The 22,022-nt window shown below is 34.0% G+C and overlaps 2 protein-coding genes and 1 long non-coding RNA gene across 6 annotated transcripts; 2 read left to right on the top strand and 1 right to left on the bottom strand.

Moving 5' to 3' along the window:
* The first annotated feature begins 916 nt into the window (after positions 1-916).
* On the top strand, positions 917-4,194 carry LOC127241039 (viridiflorene synthase-like). Its single transcript, XM_051259920.1, has 7 exons — positions 917-1,268; positions 1,369-1,642; positions 1,793-2,165; positions 2,233-2,454; positions 2,559-2,697; positions 3,361-3,606; positions 3,702-4,194. Exons 1-7 carry the CDS (start codon positions 933-935, stop codon positions 4,011-4,013), a joined length of 1,902 nt encoding a protein of 633 aa, XP_051115877.1. The 5' UTR covers positions 917-932; the 3' UTR covers positions 4,014-4,194.
* A 3,901-nt stretch (positions 4,195-8,095) lies between these two features.
* On the top strand, positions 8,096-12,696 carry LOC127240911 (uncharacterized). Of its 4 annotated transcripts, none has more exons than XR_007836410.1 (3): positions 8,096-9,569; positions 10,398-10,869; positions 10,999-12,696. It is a non-coding gene; the product is annotated as an uncharacterized LOC127240911 (long non-coding RNA). The 4 variants fall into 4 exon arrangements; XR_007836411.1 differs by lacking the exon at positions 10,999-12,696 and having other exon boundaries at positions 8,096-8,475; positions 8,575-9,569; positions 10,398-10,986; XR_007836413.1 differs by lacking the exon at positions 10,999-12,696 and having other exon boundaries at positions 8,096-8,833; positions 8,978-9,569; positions 10,398-10,986.
* On the bottom strand, positions 12,327-17,742 carry LOC127240910 (protein ACTIVITY OF BC1 COMPLEX KINASE 8, chloroplastic). The gene is made up of 20 exons (XM_051259761.1): positions 17,109-17,742; positions 16,692-16,827; positions 16,419-16,585; positions 16,217-16,337; positions 16,001-16,101; positions 15,822-15,920; positions 15,600-15,710; positions 15,423-15,502; positions 15,264-15,333; positions 15,007-15,080; positions 14,814-14,883; positions 14,605-14,693; positions 13,925-14,049; positions 13,658-13,738; positions 13,523-13,583; positions 13,340-13,394; positions 13,146-13,244; positions 12,956-13,045; positions 12,820-12,879; positions 12,327-12,732 (listed from the first exon to the last, which is right to left on the bottom strand). The coding sequence occupies exons 1-20, from the start codon at positions 17,553-17,555 to the stop codon at positions 12,616-12,618; spliced, it is 2,253 nt and encodes a 750-aa protein (XP_051115718.1). The 5' UTR covers positions 17,556-17,742; the 3' UTR covers positions 12,327-12,615.
* Between the last annotated feature and the right edge of the window lie 4,280 nt (positions 17,743-22,022).

Genomic DNA, 22,022 nt, shown 5'->3' with positions numbered 1-22,022 from the left:
ATTCTAAAATTTATTCGCACTCTGGCCACATTTGGTTCAAATACCGTTAAATAAGGACCGCTGAAGGGATTAGACGCAAAATTTATGAAACCAAGAAAGAGTTTGACGCTGTTTTATAAGTATTGAAATTTGGCGCAATTTCGTAAAACCACAGATAGATTTTGTGCAATTTAGTCTATATTATAAAGTTAATTAAGTTATTTATATGTGTTAAGTATATATTGAATTAGTAAAATTTACCAAATATAAAAAGATATCATTTGTTATGTGTATACTAAAATGAAAATGGTACTCCCTCCGTTCCATAAGAATGGGTTCCATTTTTCATTTTTGTCCATCCCAAAAACAAGGGTAGCATTTTTTAATTTTGTAATTATACTGTCTATCTAACATAATAAATATCCTTCCAACTTCCAACTTACAGTATATTACACAAATGTTACCACCTCTGTATTACACAATACTGTACTAATAAGAATATTTTTGTCTTTTTTTACTACAATCCAATGTAATACTAATATTAAAAAAATCTATGTGCAAAAATCAAATCATACTCTTTGTATGAGACGTAGGAAGGACCATTTATTAGGAAGGAATTATTTAATTTTCTTATAGAAAACACTCTAATAAATTAAGAAATAAGGTGTGTTAGACTCTATCTGATTTTTCATCATTCAATATTTTATTTATTTATAAAACTATCACATGTAGCATAATCTTTTTATATTAATAAATATATCCAGATTTTAATTTATCTCAAAAATACTATCAAATCGAGGATAAAAAATATAGATAAAATAATTCAACAGACTTAATGCCACATGCATCTGAGATCTGAGATCGACAACAATTATTTATAGACATATTATAAACAAACTGCATCTTCAAGTTCAACCATATCATAAGTTATCACCAAGAAAGTAGAGAACTTGATGGCTATGGCTTTTACCTGTTCTTCGAGCCTTCTTCTCCCTAATTATCCAAAACCCAATTTTCACTATGTAGGAAAAAGTGGTAAAGCCTTCTCCTTTCTTACATTACATCGAAATAAATCTGAGTGTGAATCAAACCTAACTGCAGTAAAGTTTAGTACAAAGTTAAAGCATCAGGATGACAGGAGTTTACCCTTCCTGTCAAGAACCACCATTCCAAAGGCTGTTTCCCATGACAACACCAGTCCTGAGTTCGAAAATCTGATTATCCGACAAATTACCAAGGATCATCCTGCAAGTTTCTGGAATGATGCTTTGTTTTCTGCACAAAATCAGGTTATGTTCCAGTTCGCTTCGAGTTTTTATTTTCTTGACGCATACACATGGTTGAACTTGTGATTTCGAGTACTAAATACTTCATCGAAAGATCGTGCAGGTTGATGAAACACATACCAAAGAGGTCGTTGAAACACTGAAGGAAGAGGTGAGGAGCATGGTGATGAACAAGGAAAGTAAACCAAAGGATAAGATGATTCTCATCGACACAATAGAGCGATTAGGATTGGCCTATCACTTCGAGAAAGAGATCGAGGACCAGATCGCACAGATCTTCGAATTCGAGATGCAGAACGAGGATAAAGACATGGACCTTTTCGCGACTGCACTGCATTTCCGATTGTTCAGACAACATGGCTACGATGCTCCTAGCAGTATGTTGCTTCTGATTTTCATTGCATATTTTTCAGAAAATGATAAAGGATGTCATCTACAAGACCAAAATTATACATCTATATATATATATATCGTTTTTTTTTCCTTAGCTTTGAGCAGCTAACATTACCAAGTGATTCTTGAAACAGGTGTCTTCAATAAATTTACAGATGGCGATAATGAGCTCAAGGAAGCCTTTTCGAATGACATCAAGGGTTTGTTGAGCTTGTATGAAGCAACCTATCTAAGCTATCCGGGAGAAGACATCTTAAAAAATGGCAATGTCTTCGCAACCCGTAATTTAAAGCAAGCCTTGCCTCTATTGGAATCCCCTCTTAAAGAGAAAGTAGCCCGAGCTCTATTTCAACCGGTTCAATGGGGTGTTCCTAGAGTCGAAGCTCATTATTACATCTCATTCTACGCGAAAGAAGTGTCAAAGAATGATATGCTTCTAAGACTAGCCAAATTGGATTTCAATTTGGTACAGAACATATATAGAGAAGAGATATGTGAATTCATGAAGTAAGTAACCGAATAATTCAATAATTAAATCAGCCCGGGAATCAATCAAACTGTTTGATGGTCGCAGGTGGTCGAAAGGCTTGGACCTCAAGTCGAAATTTCCATATGTAAGAGACTGGTCGGTGGAAATGTATTTTTGGGTTGTGGCACTCCATTTTGAACCTCGAGACTCATTTCTACGATCACTTGCCGTAAAGAACATAGTCCTAATTGGACTTATCGATGATACGTATGATAGTTATGCCACACTTGAAGAAGCAAAAGCTTTCTTGGAGGTTCTGCAAGAACGGTATAGTGAATTAATGCATGCAATTAGCTAAAGCAAACAAATAAGACTTAAAATTTACCACTACTTTCTTCTTTCTTTTTTTTTTTTTTTTTGATATTTTTCAGGTGGGATATCAAAAAAATCGACAGACTTCCACCTTATATGCAGATTATTTACAAAATTATCTTGAATACATATGAAGAGCTTGATCTAGAACTGTCTAAACAAGGCAGAAGTTTCGCGGTTTCTTACGTTAGGGAAGAAGTAAGCACACTCTCCTAGTTTGAATAAAATCATTCATCCGCATATATGTGTGAAAATCCTACTATTTTAAATTTTTAGGTAAATTGATCTTTTAGTTATGTAATTAGACCTTTATCATTTTAGTTCTGTAACTAGAGCAGTTTGCAAACTAGTCCGTAAGTAGAAAATTTTTGCAATTTTAATCCTCCGGTATCGGAGAAGCCTACGTGCCATCCGTGTGGCTCACCGGAGAACATGTGTCCGTCAAGTATCGCTGACCTGACGGACACATGGATTTTTATTCTTTAAAAATTTTAAATTTTAATTTTTTTTTTTTTTGAAAATTTTTCATTTTTACATAAAAGACAAAATAAATTAATTAATTTTTGTAAAAAAAAAATCATGTGTCCGCTAGGTGTCACCGGTCGGACAGCGCGTTCTCCGGCGAGCTACTCGAGTGCTACATATTGCAAAAATTCTTTAGTTACATGACTAGTTTGCGATAGACTCCAATTACACGATGAAAATGATAGATGAGTCCACCAACGGGACTAAAAAAATCAATTTACCCTAAATTTTTTGTTACAGTTAAAATGAGATTAAGGAAGAGAGACGTTAAAAACATACATCATCGATATATCCTTCAGATTTGCAAAGTTTCTTATGTTGTGTGGTCATATGAAGCTGAAAATGCTTACTAGGAGCTACCTTACAACAGCCAAGTGGTATATGGGGCGCGAGACGCCAACATTTCAAGAGAGTATTTCTATTGCGTGCGTAGACACTGGAGTCCCGGCCTTAGTGTCATCGTGCATGATGGGCATGGAATGCGCCTCAAAGGAAGCATTCGAATGGCTCTTGAGGAGGCCTAAATTTTTGGAGGCCACCGGTCTTTACATTCGATTGAGTAATGATATAGGCAGCTATAAAGTATGTTTCACTTCCTACTTCTCATACTCTTGTAAATAAATCACACACACACACACACATATATATATAACTAATTTACGTCGATTGGTTTGAAGCGCGAACACAATGAAAGTGGATTTCCAAATACATCAATTGATTGCTACATGAAAGATTATGGTGCAACGGAAGAAGAAGCAATGGCTAAGTTTCGCGAACTCGCCGATGATGCATTGATGAAAATGAATAGGGAATGGGTTATTACAAAGGGCGAGCCGAGGGAATTTTTGAAGCTTGCGCTTAACTATGCACGGGCGACGTTCATTAGTTACAATCAAGGCACGGATGCGATTACATATTCGGAAACAGGGCTGAGGAAAGACATAGAAGCAGTCCTGTTCAATCCCATAGCAATTGATTCAACAGCTTGAAGGAAATCGATCCACAAAATTTGGAAATCTTGAGACCATATATTTGTTTTTTCGATGACACTATTTACTGTCCAACGTATTTATTTGCAGCTATTCATGAGATTTTTATTTTTTTTTAGGAGTGTATAAGCACATGCCAAGTTTGCATCGAGTAATGGCAGTGAAGGAATAAAGAGTGTTTTCTCCTGTGTATTGACTTAATTAACTGTTGAATACATATGGTCCGAACACCACATGAAATTTTAAATGGTGGTGTAAGGAATCTTGATGATAAATCGGATGTATCCCTAAGTTGATTTCAAATATCAATAGTGTTGTATCCGAAGACTCGGATATTCAATTCTTTTTTTTACGGCTTAAGAAAACCAATGGGAAAATGGCTGAAACGTCCCCTAAGATAGAATGTTTTGTGCCTGCGAAAAATGGGATTAGCATAAAACCTCCGAAAGAAATGAACAAGAAATCAATTTTAAAAATTATATTTCCTTTCGTCTGGCTCTAAATATCTCATTTACTTTTTGTGTCATTATAATAATATTATAGTTTTGTCATTTTTCTTTGATTTGGACTACGTTTTCATATAATAATTAATATTCAAATATCAACATCCAAAAAGTAAATTGACCCTTAGAACCGGACGGATATAGTAATCAAATAGGGTAAAGAAATTGGAAACTACAAGCTGAATCGAAATAAAACTGAGAGAAAACATAAAAGAACTGGCGGAAAAATAAATGACACTTTCCGATATAACTGATGTAACTTTCAAGTAGTGTTAATGATGTATTATCAAAGTTCGTTTAATGACCATCCTTAGGAATCGCTAAAACACTATCCATTACTCCATAACAGCCGAAATTGTCAAATTCAGGAAGAAAGCCACCGATTTCATCAAGCTTTTTCTTCAAAAAATGGTCTTACCCATAACCTTCATCATCGTTAAAGGCCATCAAGAATGTATAACTTGCATAACTCTCACGTGCTTTTGATGATCTAGCATTCAAACTCCATCATTATTAGATAACAGCCATGACCTCCAACCTTGATTTAATTCTTCATCGTCTAAGATATCTCCATTTCTTGGTAGCAGGCGAAACTTCCCAATCCACTAAAGGGTGTGTTCGTTTGTAGGATTTTATCCAAATCTTACTATTCATCAATTTTTTTTTTCTTCAAAAACATCAAATCAAATACCTATTTTTTTTATTCTTTATATTATTCTAAAAATTCAAAACATCTGATCAATACCTATTATATCACATCATACAACTATTACAATTCAAAATTTTTCACTATTCAAATCTCACGTCATAATACTTGATCAACTTGAACCTTTAAATTATAATCCACACTCCCTTCTTTGGGGCTAATCATCACTCCTTCTTAAGCTGGATTCCGCTATTTCCTTGGGCCATTTCGTCCTCTCGATTCATTTCATTTTGTGGTCCAACAAATACATTTAATTACGAAGGGAGAAAACAAAAAAGCACAGGGAGAATCTCATAAGAAAAATTATCTTTATTTTATAATATTGAAAATATGCAAAGATAATTATAATAGTGTTACCCTCGCCTTTAAATGTCTCGGATCAATGAGACCTTGCATGAACAAAGGTCGCAATGATAAAACAGAATCAAAGCTCAATTTGATAGTGAAGTTCCAATGCTCGATGGTCATCCCAAAAGCAAATGTCTAGCATGTCAAGCGAACCCCATATACATCAATCGAAGTAACTAGAACATTGAGAGACGCCTGTCAGCATCGAGCGAACGTCCTGCAACTTCGGGCGAGCCCAACAGCCTGTCATTTTGAGAATGAAACCCCATTGGACTCAGCCTAATGAACTAAGCAAGCAGGCACATGTTAGAACATCCCTTAATCAAGATGAAAAAATAATTATAAAGATTGATTAGTCTGTTTGGTAAAATAGATAAATGTAATAAAGAATTAATTTTTTTTTTTTGTTGTTATATAAACAAGGAGTTGCAAAATTTTAATTTTTTTTAAAAAAAATTATTTGAATATATAAAAGACCATTGATAGCTTGCATTTTGTTCACTTTATTTGCTAATATTTTTTGAAGTATTTGAATTGATTTGGTGAATATTCTACTGAATTTGTATTATTTGGATATTTTACAAGTTTAGAGATTGATTAAAAAAATTAATGGAAAACAATATTATTTGGGGTAAATATAATTAAAGCCCGACAACTCCAAGCTCAATTGTATTTTTGAGGCTCACGAGTCGAAATTTAAAAAGATATTAAAACTAAAAGTAGAGTGTGATAATACAGTCCAAAAATAAAAGGAGTGTACAGCGTGGTTCAATAGTCATTCGTCAGCTGCAGAAGTCATTCGACAACAAACTAACGACACATATTATACCTATTTCACTTGTTTTCTTTCTTTTTCTAAATATTGAATAGAAAATATTTATTATATTTTTATTGATTATTGATATTTTATAATTTTTTTAATTTAGAGTTTATGATTATTGAATTATATAGTTATTTTTTATCCGGACAGGGTATCCGTAATTGTACTTTATTTGAATATGTAGCACACGGGTTGAGTAGTTATTTCCCATGGATTATAAAACCAATCTTAATTGCTCCATGTATGTAATAGTAATTCGAATTAAGTTTTTCTAGATCATAATATAATTAGGCAATTTAATTTTTATGTTCGTACCTAGAATTGTTAGTTTAATTAGAGCAATTACGGTTGTACCTTAATTATCTGCGCAATAAAGAAAAATTGAATGCTATTAGAGCTTATTGTCTATAACTAGTTTATCAATCATCATAAGTACCACTTCTAGTAAAAAATCAATGATTCAATGCAAATCTCATACACAAATCATTCCTTAGACTATGCCCTTAGATTCTATAAGCTTCGTGCTTGTTTATTGCAATATATTTTCTTTAATTTCTTAAAAGTTTAGTTATTTCTAAAATTATATTAGTTTTAATTCAAAATCATAACTTCTTTAATTTTGTTGAACACGAACATATTATTATCACAAGAATTCCTGTTGACATGATCATTTTCATTGTATAACATTAACTTTGTTATTGTAGATAAAGGGTAATTATTTGATTGATCGTGCGGCCGGTGAAAAACTGTCCTAGATGCCATTCATTCTCGTTTGCGTTGTACTTTTCCTTTTATTTATGAGTAACTAAGTTTTATATCTAGTCCAATGATCTATTTATGATTTGAACACCATGGTTTTGTGAGATTGAGTCTTTAATTGTTAATTTCTATTATGTTTCTTGGTATTAAAAAAAATTCATTAGTGTGTACTCGTTTATTTTCTTGATCTTGTATTATGGTCAGATATTTAGATTGAGTTAATAATGCATAGTCAATTAAATAATTGCATCCGTAATTGTCTTATTCTTTAATCTAGTGACAATAAGATGTTTACGAACTATTTTAGAAATTTACGATATGATATCAATAATCTTGTGTAGGAGTTAACAAATCATAATTGTTCTTTCTAGGGTTTAATGGGACTGGAAAATTCAAATTCATGGTTATACCCGGATTTCCTTCTTCAATTAGAGAATTCATTAACGTTCATATCTTAATTAACAATTCTCTAAAGAAAATTTGAAAGTTAAACGTGTGTTGAATTCTATAACCAAATTATCAACTGAATTAATATAATAAAATATGCAATCGATTATTAAACCCATAGCTCACTTTTAAAATCAATTATTGGGCTATGTGCCCCCAAAATATGAAAATCGTGAATTTTTGTATTGTGTAGAATATATTTTGCAAAAAAAAAAAAATTATAAGACAAAACTGATCATTTGCTTCATATACATGATAATTTTTGCAATTTTTTGCCTTATACAATATACAATGTATATACTCTACATGCACAAAAAGTCAATAATTTAAAGGAAAAAAAAAAAAGAAAAAAAGAGAGGTTATTTTAATACTTGTTAATATTTTGTACTTAGATTAATGTGGGGGATCTTTTTTATATTTTAGACATTTATTATATATATATATATATCTCAATAGGTTTTTCTTTTGTAATTCATATGAATCGAAATATTATGAAATTCACACATTCATGGTATCAAAGCTCACTTAATCCCATCGACTAACACCAATCGAACCACATCGACCCATCGCCAATCAATTCCCTCACCCTTATTGCCGATCAATCCCCTCATCTCTGACCCACTGCCAATCAATTCCCTCGACCTCACCGCTTATCAAAGTCCCCTACCAATCTAATCTCACCCTCTCAACCTGTTCATCCCTTCAATCGATTTGACCTTGGTTTTCTTTTCCTCATCGTGGTGACTATTTTTCTAGCATTGGAGATTCTTCTCATTTCTTTTCTTCGTTGGTAACTTCATTGTTGTAGGTTAACGATTTTTCTCGTCGTCTGTTTAAATTGGGGCTTCTACGAGTCTGCTCCATTTAGATTCGCTTCCGGTATGTTTAATTTGGATTTGTAAAGCTATTTTCATTTTAAATCTTATTTACAATATGTCTAGTTATTTGACTGGATTTTTGCTCCTACTTCTGCAATAGTGATTGAACAACTGGCTAGAGGCTTCAATTATGGTTAATTGGATAAAGTTGTTCAAATGTGGTGTATGGGTCAGGGTTTGTTGAATCATCTTTTCACTCCACCAGGTCCTCGAGGCGGGCAAAGTTGTTTGGTATAAGCCTAATGTCTTGCTATGCAATTTGCTTTGGCGGTCTATTGATCCAAGTATCCGTTCGATCTTTACCAATTTTACTAACTGCTATGAACTCCAGATGCATGGCAAAACTTTATAGACAAATGGTATTCAACGCTTATATAGTGTGGTGTCTAATTTAGTCAATATTCGTCTACATGGATTGCCTATTCTAGAGTATCTAGGCAAGCTTTTGTCCATAAAGAGCTTAAACTTTTTTTTTTTGCATGCGGGGAAAACAACTGTTGAAGAGCTTGCTCAGCGCGACACATTCTTTATGGTATTTGCTCTTTTAGATGTTGGTTCGAATCTGAGCTGGGTTCGTGACCACCTTCTTTCTACCTCGACAGTTCCGACCCTTAATGATGTTTATTCTTATCTATTATGAGTGTCATTTGTTGCTCATAATATTATTACTTCAGGAGACCTATCCGCTCTATTGGCTACAGATTCTTCATTTGTGCGTGGTGATTCTAGTTCTCATAAGAGTTTTCGAAGTCATAATACATCTCGTCCACGATGCACTCATTGCAACAATTAGGATCATACCCATGAAAAATGTTTTAAGCTACATGCTTGGCCACCTTGAATTATTATTAAGCAAGCTGAAACTCATTCTATGTCAGTCATCTCTTTTACCAGTTACCTCCGATTTCCCACACTGGTACATCTCTTGGGCTATGGATCATTGAGTTTTGACTCTGATACCTTTTTTTCATTCAAGACCGCTTGAGTTCCATCGATTGTATCACCTCGACATTCCACCACCTTCAATCCAAATTGCTTGTTCCACTGCCAATTCTTCTATGCTACTACAATATATGGGTTATCTCTTCAAGTTGTGTAAGTTTGATCGAAATCACTTTAGTTTATTTTATGTTTTGTCAATTAGGAAAATAATTGTATTTTGTTTCCCCAGTAGATTAATAATAATAAGCCCTTTGCCCTAGTCCACTATAAAACATAGGGTGTCGAACTACTTATATGTTTGGTTTTTAGTACTTTGTCACTTTTGTTGATGATTTTTCAAGATGTACTTAGCTTTACTTGATGAAAAATCATTCCAAATTACTCTTTGTCTTTGAAACATTCTATGTTGAAACTCAAAATTAGTTTGCTGTCAAAATAATTCGGACCGACAATGTTACTAAACATTTTTCTACTACTTTAACTCAACTTTCGTCATCTCGTGGCAGTTTACATCAATAATCATATGCTTATAATCCTCGCAAAATAGACTTATTGAACATAAGAATAGCCACCTCATTGAAACTACTTGTACTCTGGTTTTGGGTTTATGCTATTTTTACTCTGTTATCTTATAAATCGCATGCTTTCATTGTATCTACATAATAAAATTCTTCATTATATATTGTTTTCTTAGAATCCTTTATATCATTTACCTTTCCGTGTCTTTGGGTGTACTTAATTTGTTCATGATCACTCTTTGGGTTGGAATAAGTTAGCTCCGCGTGCAATAAAGTGTCTTTCTTGGCCATTCTAGGGTTCATAAGGGTTATAAGTATTTTTTCCTTGATACTCATCAATGCTACTTTTTGTTACTTTCTTCAATTCAATTTCTTATTTTTGTATTTCACCTATGACACCACCAGTTAGCCATGTGCTGCCTATTTCTTTATCTTTCCTCTTCTATTGCGTTCATCTCTTCAGGTTTATAGTTGTCGTGCTCGACCCCTAGTGTCTTCTTCTGATGGAACCGATGATTATGTTCCTACAACTACTTTAGATGTCCCCGGCTCTCAATGCTTGACATTTTCTTCTCCTCTTGCGGCTCCTACCCTGTCGGATCCTACACAATTACCTTGTGGTATTCATTCTTCTCTTAATACACATCCTATTTACAATTTTTTAGTTTTCATCATCTGTCTCCCATTAACTATACACTTGTGTCACACTTATCCTATGTCTTTCTTCATGAATCCCTTCATAAGGCACTATCTTATCCAGAATAGCGATACACAGTGGTGGATGAAATGATTTATTTACATGTTAATGGTACCTTTGCCTTTGGGCAAGTCCTCTATGGCCTTCTGTTGGATCTATGCTATTAAGATTGGTCCAAAAAGTGAAGTTGCTCGCCTCAAAGCTCGTTTAGTGGCTATATGCTTCACACAGGTCTTTGGTGAGGATTATTGAAACCTTTTCGTTTATTGATGTCTTAAATTCGTCTTTTCCTTTTTTTGGCTACAATGCATTCTTGGATTCTTCATCAACTCAATATTAAAAATTTGTTTCTTCATGGTGAACTTAGGAGAAAATTTATATAGAGCAACCTCTTGGATTTATTGCTCAAGGGAGTCTAGCCTCGTTTGCAAACTACGTTGTTCTCTATACAGATTGAAGCAATATTTGTGTGTTTAGTTTGGTCGATTTAGTAATGTTATACAAGACTTTGGCATGATCTAAAGTGCATCAAACCATTCTATTTTTTATAAACACACATCAAAGCAGAAACTTTCTATATTTTATTGTTTATGTTGAGGATATTGTTCTCACCGAAAATGATCAAGAATAGGTCACCCAGTTAAAATAACAACTATTTCAACTTTTCAAACTAAAGATACATGGCATTGACATATTTTTTTTGGTATTGAAATTGTTCAATTACGTGATGGAATTTTTCTTTCACAATTGAAGTACACATTGATAATTTTGAAGAAATTGATTTGTCTAACTATAAGTCAATAGACTCTCTGATGGATCCAAATTTGAAACTTCAAGTCAAGGGGCTTGGCTATAAGTTGTAGAATAGTTGGTAAACTTAACTCTCTTACACTTATTTGACCTTTCCCTCAGTTGCGGTGAGTGTTGTGAGTCAATGTCTTCAATCCCAACTCATCGGGATGCTACAATTCGAATTTTGAACTACATCAAATGGTCTCCTGGTAGCATATTATTTTATCCTAATCAAAAGTCACATTAAAGTAATTGACTAGTTAGACGTTGATTGGGCATGATCCTCATTTGATAAACGTTTTGCTTTGGGGTGATGCATATATGTGGGAGGTAATTTTGTCTCATGAACGAGTAAGAAACATAATATTATTGCTCGATCAAGTCAAGGGCCGGAATACTAAGCTATGGCATTAGTGACATGTGAGCTTATTATGAAAAAATATTTTTTTTCATAAACTTCAAATACTAAAAATTTTAGAGATTAAACTCTTTTGTGACAATCAAACTGATTTGCATATTGTATCTAATCTTGTATTTCATTAAAGGACTAAACATGTAGAGATTGTCATTATATTAGAAAGAATGTGTATACGGATGCATCACTACCCATCATGTTGCTTTGAATGACCAACTTTATATTCTTATTAAATCTCTTAGAGGTCTCCAAGTAAATTTCTATGTGATAAACTTAAATCTTACTATTTATATTCTCCAATTTGAAAGGAAATATTAGATATGTTAGATATATTGTACATAGGTCCTTTTTGTACTTAGAATAGTATAGATACAAATTTTATATTCTTAGAATATGTTGGATATATATATAGGTTTTTATTCTGTAATTCCAAATTAAATGAAGTAATACAAAATTCATATAATTATTATTGATATATTTCTTTATACTTAACATAACAAAATATCTCAAATAAAAAACTAAACACACACACTCATATAGTTTGCGTTCTTAAGAATGTTTTGTCCAAACCAGAAAATCTAAATAGTTTATCCTAACCTCAAAATGTTAATATATGTCCGAATCTTCACTTTATTTACAATACGATCCTCAAAATCGGTTTATTATACATCGCCATTGCCGTCGATCTTGTGTAGTAATCAGTTCCTAAGTTCACCACCAAGCTAAGGTGGAACGACAGCAACAAATCTGGCAATTTTGAATTTCGTAGTCATTTACTCATGCAGTTCCTGTGATGAGTTTCTCTCTTTGATCTATTTTCTTGACCTTCACTAAGCCGATCAGAAGTTTCAACCCGAAGTAGGTGCACAAGAAGTATGCGATTGTCGAAGGCATCTGAAGAGGGAATTAAAGCCGGGAACATAAGAAGGCGTCGAATTGACTCGAGGGAAAGATGCAGCTGAGAGCAATGATATGACTTACTTGGATGGATTTGAAGTGCAAAATTGTTGCCAAGTTCATCAAGCTTCCAGCCGCAATCGCCTGTTGTTTAGTCGTGCTAAGATTATTGTCACTCACTCGGACAAAATTCAAAATATAACTTTTGTCTTAAGCTTACACTCAAAATGCTGTCTTGAACAGCTGCGACGCGCTGGAAAGCCCTCTCGGATTCCAATGCCCGGACACGGAGCTTCAAATCGCCTTGCTCCTATAAAAATTAAAGACAAGAATAACAACGATGTTTTGAAATTTTGGAAGGGAGGTTATTTAAGAAATTTTATGACAAAGAGGAAATAGAGAATGTATACCAATTGTTGGATAATCTCGGCAAGTTTTTCGACTCTATCTGCTTGTCTGAATAGGTTAGAGAACGCTCGGGATTGTCTATCCCATCTCTTCCTGAAGTCCTGAAACATGCCAAGTTAACTTTTAGCGACCTTTTACTTGTATTGTTTCTACATTTTGGAAATATACTTCATTGCAATGCCATGGATGAACTTACCTTAATTACAACTTCAACACCGGCTTCACGGAACTTCAACAATTCAAGAGCATAACTGCACCAAACAAGAATTACACATTAATTGCAAGAACAAGAATAACACATTTAGCCCGATCAAAAAAATTAAAAACCGATCAGAGAAAAGAATAACACATTTAGCTGTAAACTTTCATAATAGCTTACGGTTTAGCAATCTCTGTGATGTCGAATCGAGGATCAAGACCTTTCCCGATGCCATCCAGAACTGTCGGACAAATTCAAATAAATATTGTTGCTGTAATAGTAGGGAGGTAATGAGCTCAAACCGTAGAAAAGTACCTGAGAAAGCTCTAACAACAAAGGTGAACGTAGCAGGAAACCGAAAGGGTTGATCCGCCGCAATAGCCAACAAATCTTCGCCTGTTAAGAAGCACCAAAGTTTTATTTTTAATGGGTTCCAGTTAGCTCATCAGGATAAGCGTAAGTCGTCATGTTGACATAGAGAATGCACTATATTTAGAACATAAGTTCAACGAGTCTATAATGTATCGAAAAATTCAAAAACAAAATAAATAAAACAAAAAAGACGTGAGATTAATGATTTACCAATTGCGGCGAGGCGCTGCTTCTTTTTCTGAATCCTTTCTTCCTTGGTCAGTGGCTTCTTGAATCCAAGCTCTGCCTGTGCCGTTTCCCTTTCTCTTCTTTGTTCGGCAAGGCGCTCTTCGAAGCTGTAATATGTTAGTTAAATTAAGGGACGCAAATTCAATAAATGCTCTAAGCAAGAATTAGTTCTATACAACTTGAACCAGGGTGGGTCGGGTTAGGTGATACTCTCTCTGTCCGCCAATCTTATTTTCACTTTCTATTTTTGTCGTCAATTAAATTTATCCTATTACTATATTAGGAAGAGTCAACAAAATCAATATTTAATTATTACCTTCATTCAACACTTGTTTACAACAAATATCACTAATTTTATTACATTTATGGGCTAAATATTGCGATGGAGGGAGTATTTTTTAGGATTGCAAATCAAGGTATAAGAAATAACCAAAAGCATGCTTAGTTGCCGATGTTCGCTGTAATGGATTAAAAAGTTGCAATTACACGGAGTTAAATAATGACACGGAACCTCATTTTTTATTTTTTTTTTTATCGGAACCGAACCTCATTTTGATCGCACAGAGTGAGGCTAAAAGGCATAAAATTCCTTGATTGAACAACACAATACATTCGAAGAAGAGAATATGAATTTCAGGAAAAAAAACAACAAAAACAAAAACCTGTTGAGGAAAAATTGTGCCGTTCTTCGAACGGCAGTCATATCACCAGTCGGCACCAAAACACCCATTTGAACCATTGCTTGTAGAACCTGAACCAAACATGATTAGTTTCTCAGCTGAAATTAGTAACTCTACCAAGCATGTTCGATGCTACTCAGAACACTTGAACAGTATCAAACATGAGTTAAACATTTTCATAAAAAAATTACCTTTTCGGCGTCTTTCTCATAAACTCCATAGAATACATCAAGTAAACCCTCTCTGATGTTTTGACTTATACTGCACAAATACATCCCAAACATTATTTCGGTGTTCTCAAAATATAGAAAAATCTCAACGAAAAATATCTTTCCAACGCTTCGCAGACAAATAATTCCATAAAAAAGTAGGGAGGGAATTTACCTTCCCATCATTCCAAAGTCATAGAATATTAATCTTCCACCATTGACATCGTCCACGGCAATGTTTCCCGGATGCTGTCAAAGAAACAAATACTATAAGCATTCATCCAAAATTAAACAGACATATAATAAAAGAAGAAAAGTAAACTTTATTTAAATAAATGAGCAGATTACCTTCTGTCTTTACCTGTGTGGAATACATAATTATACAAATTTTCAGGAGCAACTCTACTGTAAAGCTTAGAGGTCTCAACTCACCGGGTCCGCGTGGAAAAAGCCATGAGATAGAAGTTGCTCCAGGTAAGACTCCACAGCATATCGGCCCAACCTAATGAAAATTAACTGGCACAAGTTGTAACTTTTCTAGAACTTCATCGACGAATTCAGATGATAAATATGGTTTTGTTAAGCTAATACCTTTTCCGATCAACACCTAATTGATCGAGAGCTTGTATCCGGTTTATTTTGATCCCAGGAACGTATTCCATCGTTAGAATCTATACAAAGAGGGAAAATGCAAACAAATAAATCGATATTTAGTAAATTATACTGAAAATGTAGAGTGAAACATTAACAATTTTAAAAATTCTAAACCTGTGGAGTTGTGTAGTCCCAATATATTGTCGGGACTTTCACGTATTCCATGTCTTTGAAGTTATCTGCGAATTTCTCTGCATTAGCTGCTTCCTTTGTGTAGTCAATCTCCTGAAAGTTCATTAAAATTTATGCTATTCAACAAAATTAAAACACTCGATTGCAATTAATCACAATGTTCAAGCCAAGAAGAATTTACATTAATTGTATCAAACTTATAACCTGATATAAGACATTTGCACACTCGTCGTAGATAGCAACCCAATCCCTTTTGGCACCATCCGATTTTGGGTCAATCTTCTGAAGATATTCTGCTATCACCTATTGAAATCAACTGATTAAAACATCAAGTAAGGTATTAAGCTTTGCCATTATAACTGTCCCTTGCAACTCCAACTAACCCTCAAATTTTTAAGGTCAATGTCGAATAAGTCCTTTAGTCCTGGTCGTTGCACTTTAATAACAACTTCTTGTCCCTTCATCTTAGCTCGGTGAACCTGACCTACAAATGATAATCATTAGTCCGACGAGAGTAAACAATATAATATATATATATATGTATAAAATACAGGAATAAACTAATATTGACATTTCACATTCTCAGAAAATCACAATACCAAGACTTGCAGCAGCAATAGGCTCTCGGTCAAATCTTTCAAATATATCATCGACCGGGGCTCCAAGTTCTTCCTCAACAATAGCTACAGCTGTTTTAGAAGGGAAAGGCGGAACTTGATCCTGCACGACAAAGAATCAATCAAAATATATAATGTTGGTGATAGATAACACATGATTTGTTTGCGCATAACAAAGCCTCACCTGAAGCTCCGACAATTGGTCGACATATTCTTGAGCAAGAATATCCACTCTTGTGGAGAACTGCTGCCCGATTTTAATGAACGTTGGGCCTAATCTTAAAATGTTTTCCTTCAACCATTTTGCCAGGACTTTTCTTCTCTGGGATTTCTTTTCCTCTGTTATTCCACCTGCAAAATTGATTTATTTTATCCATATGAAACTAAACTACGAGCTTCCGACATGAATACCCACAAGATGTCCAGTCCAAATTGGGTAATTCTTTGAGTGACCAACCTTTGTATGTGAACTTTTGATTGCTCAACCAAGCCTTGAATATAAAACTAATAACAAATCCCCAAATTTCCAAAGTCCTTTGTATCGTCGAATAAGTCTTGAACCTGTTCCATCGACCACCGGGGGCAACCGACACCTGCAATTGACAACCATCCAAATAACATTTCAACATCAACTTGCATATCAAATGAGTAGAAACTAGGACATCATCCTACATTAAGGCATTGTAAGGAAATCAAATCAAATCAAATGAAGATATACTCAAGCCATAGCAAATTTTTTAGAACCAACACTTAGAGATCAGATTACAAGTAAATCATTCTTCCGAAACAAACAATTTATCCAAATGATCCTCAATAAAGACATAATAATTCACAATAGAAAGCACACAAAAACATCTAGAAATTTCTCACACACCTCAACCTGATCTTGCCCTTTTCGCTTAAACCAAACCTCTTCCTGCCCAATCTCTTCTATTGTCTTCGTCCTACGAGTCACCTTCTCCTGCTCCTCCACTTTAACCTCAGCAGCCACACTTGCATTACCATTACCATTCCCATCAACATACTTCACCAAACTCCCATTAGTGTAATTTCCAGCCGAACCATTAGTGGTATAGCTGTAATTAGCTTTGCCATTCCCATTCACGCTCCGGTTAAGCTCACTCTCAAATTCCCTGTCTTTGGCATCAAGAACAGCGCTGCCGTTTTCTTCTCTCTGGACAGCCCTAATTTTGGTGCCGAGAAGCCTTAGTTTGGCGGGTCTGTGGAGGGAAATCTTGAGCCTTCTTGTTGGGGTTGTGGTTGTGGAGTAAAGAAAAATTAACCCAGCAGGAGCAGCTAAGCAATTCGAAAAAGCTGCCATTTTTTTGCAGTTCAAAAACCCCAAAAGCTCATGCCGAAATCCCCAATCTCTTTGAAGAGTGAAATGAACAGAGGCTGGGGGGTCCGGGGGTGGAGAGAGTGGTGGACGAAAATTAATCAAGAACTGTTGAATGAGAGAAAAACATAAATATTTTGGGGGAGGAATGAGAAATGAATGAGAGGTTGAGAAGGGAGAAGGGGCAGTGGAAAGGGGTAAAGATCAGTCGAGGAGGAGTTGGAGAGTTCTGATTGGCGGGGAAGGGTTTCCATGGGTTGTCCTCCACCACACAGATTTCTCATGCTCGTTGTCTCACTTGGATTTTTGTGAGATCGTGAGTCTCTCTCCCTCTCTCTCTACCTGTGTCAATGAAAGATGGACCAAAATACTGACGAATTTAGATATCACGCGTGGATTTATAATATTTTATTTTAGAAAATTTAAAACTAAAGGGCTGGATATCATTTGCAGTAAATGGTGTACTTTGGTTAGAGCATCTTCAATAAATTATTTTAAAGGCGGTTTTTTTCCTAAGATTGAGAAATCGATATACTTCCCTCCTTCGTGCCGGTGAAAAAGTGGCATTTGTTTTTTACAAGTGAATTTTTGAATATTAGTATTATATTAGATTGTAGTAAAAAACAAAAAGACAAAAATGCTAAAAGTAATGACATTTGTGTAATATATTATAAGTTGAAAGGATATTTATTATATTAGGTAAGTAGTACAATTACTAAAGTAATGGAACGGATAAAAATAAAAAATAACAATTTTTCAATAAGACAGAAGGAATACAATAAATTATTTTTCAAAGTTTCACGGGTAAACTTGAAAGAGGCCAGGTAAAATAGAATCAACTTTCTATCAATTTTTCTCACCCAGGCTCATACAAATTTAATTTCCTCCTTCTAAAATTTTTCCTCCAATTCACCTACTCCTTTGGTATTCGAAAACTGGGCGTGTTTCTTTTGATTGAGTTTAAGAAAATTTAGTTTGAGTTTGATATTAAAATAATATTTAATAAGATATTTTATGAAATAAAAAATATATTTTTTTCGAAAAACGCAGAATGTAATAGTAAAATTTCAAAAAAATTGTGTAAAAATACATACCAAGGTGTCAGAACCAATAGAAATTTCATTTTGAGAGGTTCAACTTGGCTTCTTGAGACACAAATTTGTTTGAGGAAGACAGTGATGTCTTCTTCTTCTCTTTGGTCTTCACCTATGTAAATAAATATTTTGTAGTGAGATTCAAAATTGGTAACAAGTCTTGTTGCCTATATATTTTAGTAGTGTTTTTTTTTTTTTTGTGAGGATTAGATTAAACTTGCTTTTAGTTTTTATATTACGTAAGTTTTGATGTTTTGGTGAGTTTTTAGATTAAAATTTGGTTTGGAACATGCAAGTCTTTTGCTCTTCTTCTATCTTGATTTTTAATTTTTGTTGATTAAAATGATGTGTTTCAGTGATTATTAGACGGTTTCACTTATTATAAAAATACCTTATATGAAGTCGTTAAATTAAATTCTAGAAGAACGAGGCAAATAAGAATCAGGAATTGCGGCTGCGGCTTTGAATTTGAAAAATTAAAAAAAGATTAAAAACCAAGACATATAGGTGTTTCGAATTCTTTATTGGAACACTAAAAAGTACAACAATGTTATTAATTTGTGTGTTACGATATATATATACACGTAGTAACACGAAACAACTACGTTGTATATATGTCTGCTACATAGTAACACGAAACAACTATGTTGTATATATGTCTGCTATTTATCTTTCTTTCTAATGAAAATTTCATATTTATAAATACGGTTACAAAATATTTAATCAAAAAACAATCTACATTCAATTTTCTTCGGCTTGCTTTAAACATTCTGCATAAGTATTACTCCATCCGTTCCACATACCATGTCCACGTTGCCGTTTATGTCCGTTTCACATACCATGTCACTTTTCATTTTTGGAAAATGATTATACACTTTAATCTCATTTTAAACTTTTTAATTTTTTTTAATTTTAATTAAACTAATTAGTTATTTTAATCTTAATTTATAATTATTATATTATAGGATAATTATTTTCACTAATACATTCTTAATTATTTACTAATTACACCACTCATAAAATACCGTATCTATAATGTAGCAGACATGATACGTGGGACGGAGGTAGTATTATATTATATATGTACATATTGTCTTATATATACTAAGATATATATCAATATACACTCACAGCGTACATATATATATACATATATAATATATTAACACATTGATATATATATATATAAATATACTTACCAATGTTATATTATATTATTATTATATAACATGTTATCAACACAAAAACTCATGTCTATTTTATTTTTGGTTAATTTTATTTTTATTTTATCTATATTATCTATTTTCTACACTATGGAAAATCTTGCAAAATTTTCTTTTAAATCTATGTCTCTCACCGGCAATAATTTTCTGATTTGGTCCTTGGATGTAGAAATGCATATGGTTTCTATGGTCCTTGTTCATACAATTGCCAGTGAAAATACGGCTAAAAGTTAAGATCGGGCTAAGGTTATTATTTTCATTTGTCACCATCTAGATAGTCCGAATATTTAACGGTGAAAGATCCACTAGATTTGTGGAATAAATTGAGGGGGAGATTTGAGCACTTGAAATATATCACTCTCCCCAAAGCCCGATATGATTGGCTTAACCTGCGGTTCCAGGATTTAAAAACTGTTACAGAGTACAACTCTGCTATCCATCAGATTACATCTCAGTTGAAACTTTGCGGATAAAATGTTACTGAAAATAGTAAATTAGAAAAAACTCTCTCCATCTTCCATGCTTCTAATGTTGTGCTACAACAGCAATATCATTAGAAAAACTTTCAAAAATACTCACACCTCATAGCATGTCTTTTATTAGTTGAGCAAAATAATGAGCTATTGATGAAAAATCATCAGTCCTGGCCCATTGGTTCTGGTCCGTTCCCTGAAGCGAATGTGACATTTTCTGAACAAGGCCGAGGACTTGGTAGAGGCCGTGGACGTAGTCGCAATTGTGAGAGTCAACGCGGTCGATATACCTCTTACAATCGCCGCAGTTTTTACATTAATAGGATGCAGAGTAAACCCCAATATGGGGATATAGCCGAAAAGGCTAAACAGGAAAAGAGGCAAATTAACATTTGTAATCGGTGTGACATTGAAGATTATTGGGCCAATACCTGCAGAACAGCCAAACACCTAGACGAGCCTCACTGCAGAAAAAATAGAAGGAGGTCGAGATTAATCACGTTGATAATGATGACAACCCTGATGATGATCTTTTGGATTATGACACAACGCATCTTGATATAGCGGATTTTGTCGTAGATCCAACAAACCCCCAGTGACAAACATATTATGTAATTTTACATATTTTATATTTTGTAATATTTAAATTATCGCATATTACATTTTTGTAGTACATTTTGTAATATTTATATTTGCCTTTATTAATATTACTGTAGACACTAAAAATATATGTCTAAAATCAATTAAATATCATGTATTTTGGAAAAAAATAAAATTCCAATAAAATAAATATATGGTATTTAATTATGCACATATGTTAATTTTTGTACAATAAATATCAACCATTAATGCAAAATTTGCTTAAAATGGAAGATATCGTACAAATATTACGTGCATAAATAGAGCCATAATAAATTTGGCGGCAAAATAAATTAATCTTGTCAATAAAGGAAGTATATAAATTAATATCTTCCAAAAAAAACAATGATATAAAGATTTTGGCGAAAAAGGAAGTGCATAATCAAATCCGTCAAAAAATGGAAAACGGCATCCGATGAAAAAGGAAAGATTATAAAATCTTTCCATCCACGTGGCACTATCCGAAAAGGAAGCCAAGGCCACCCTCCCCTATAAATAGGAGCCTTGGCCAATTCATTTACACACCGAAGTTCATTTGAAGACTCGCGTAAGGGTAAGTCTCTCTAGACTCTCTGCAATGTTCTTCATTGTTCTTTGTGTCCTTCGAAGCGTTCTTCGTCGAAAAGTCACCGATTTGGACAAATGATCCAATATTGGTTGACGAATCGATGAAGTTAACGTTCTTCGTCGTATGTCCGAGCCGGATGAAGGATCAAATCTCTCAAAGCCATCGAGGAATCCATCAAAGCCAAGGAAGAGCCTCCAAAGTCGCTCCCAAAGCTTGAAGATGTTCGTCGCGTTCTTCATAAAAGGCGCAAACCAGGCCCTCTTCGATCCAAAAGTCAAAGGGACACGCCGCCAAAAGCGTTATGGAGCACCAAATCCCTCCCTCAAAGGTCAAATTCCGTCGGATCATCCAAAGGAGGCATCGATCCAAAGTCGACGATCAAAATCGCCAACACGGATACCAAAGTTTCCTAAAAACCGACGAAGTCAAACCGAAGACCAAAGTCCCTTCGGATC

The sequence above is a fragment of the Andrographis paniculata genome, unplaced genomic scaffold (assembly GCF_009805555.1).
Source record: "Andrographis paniculata isolate CXL003 unplaced genomic scaffold, ASM980555v1 Contig80END, whole genome shotgun sequence".
Taxonomy (NCBI): Eukaryota; Viridiplantae; Streptophyta; class Magnoliopsida; order Lamiales; family Acanthaceae; genus Andrographis; species Andrographis paniculata.
The sequence above is the reverse complement of the archived record's forward strand: the minus strand, read 5'-3'. Positions and strand labels throughout refer to the sequence as shown.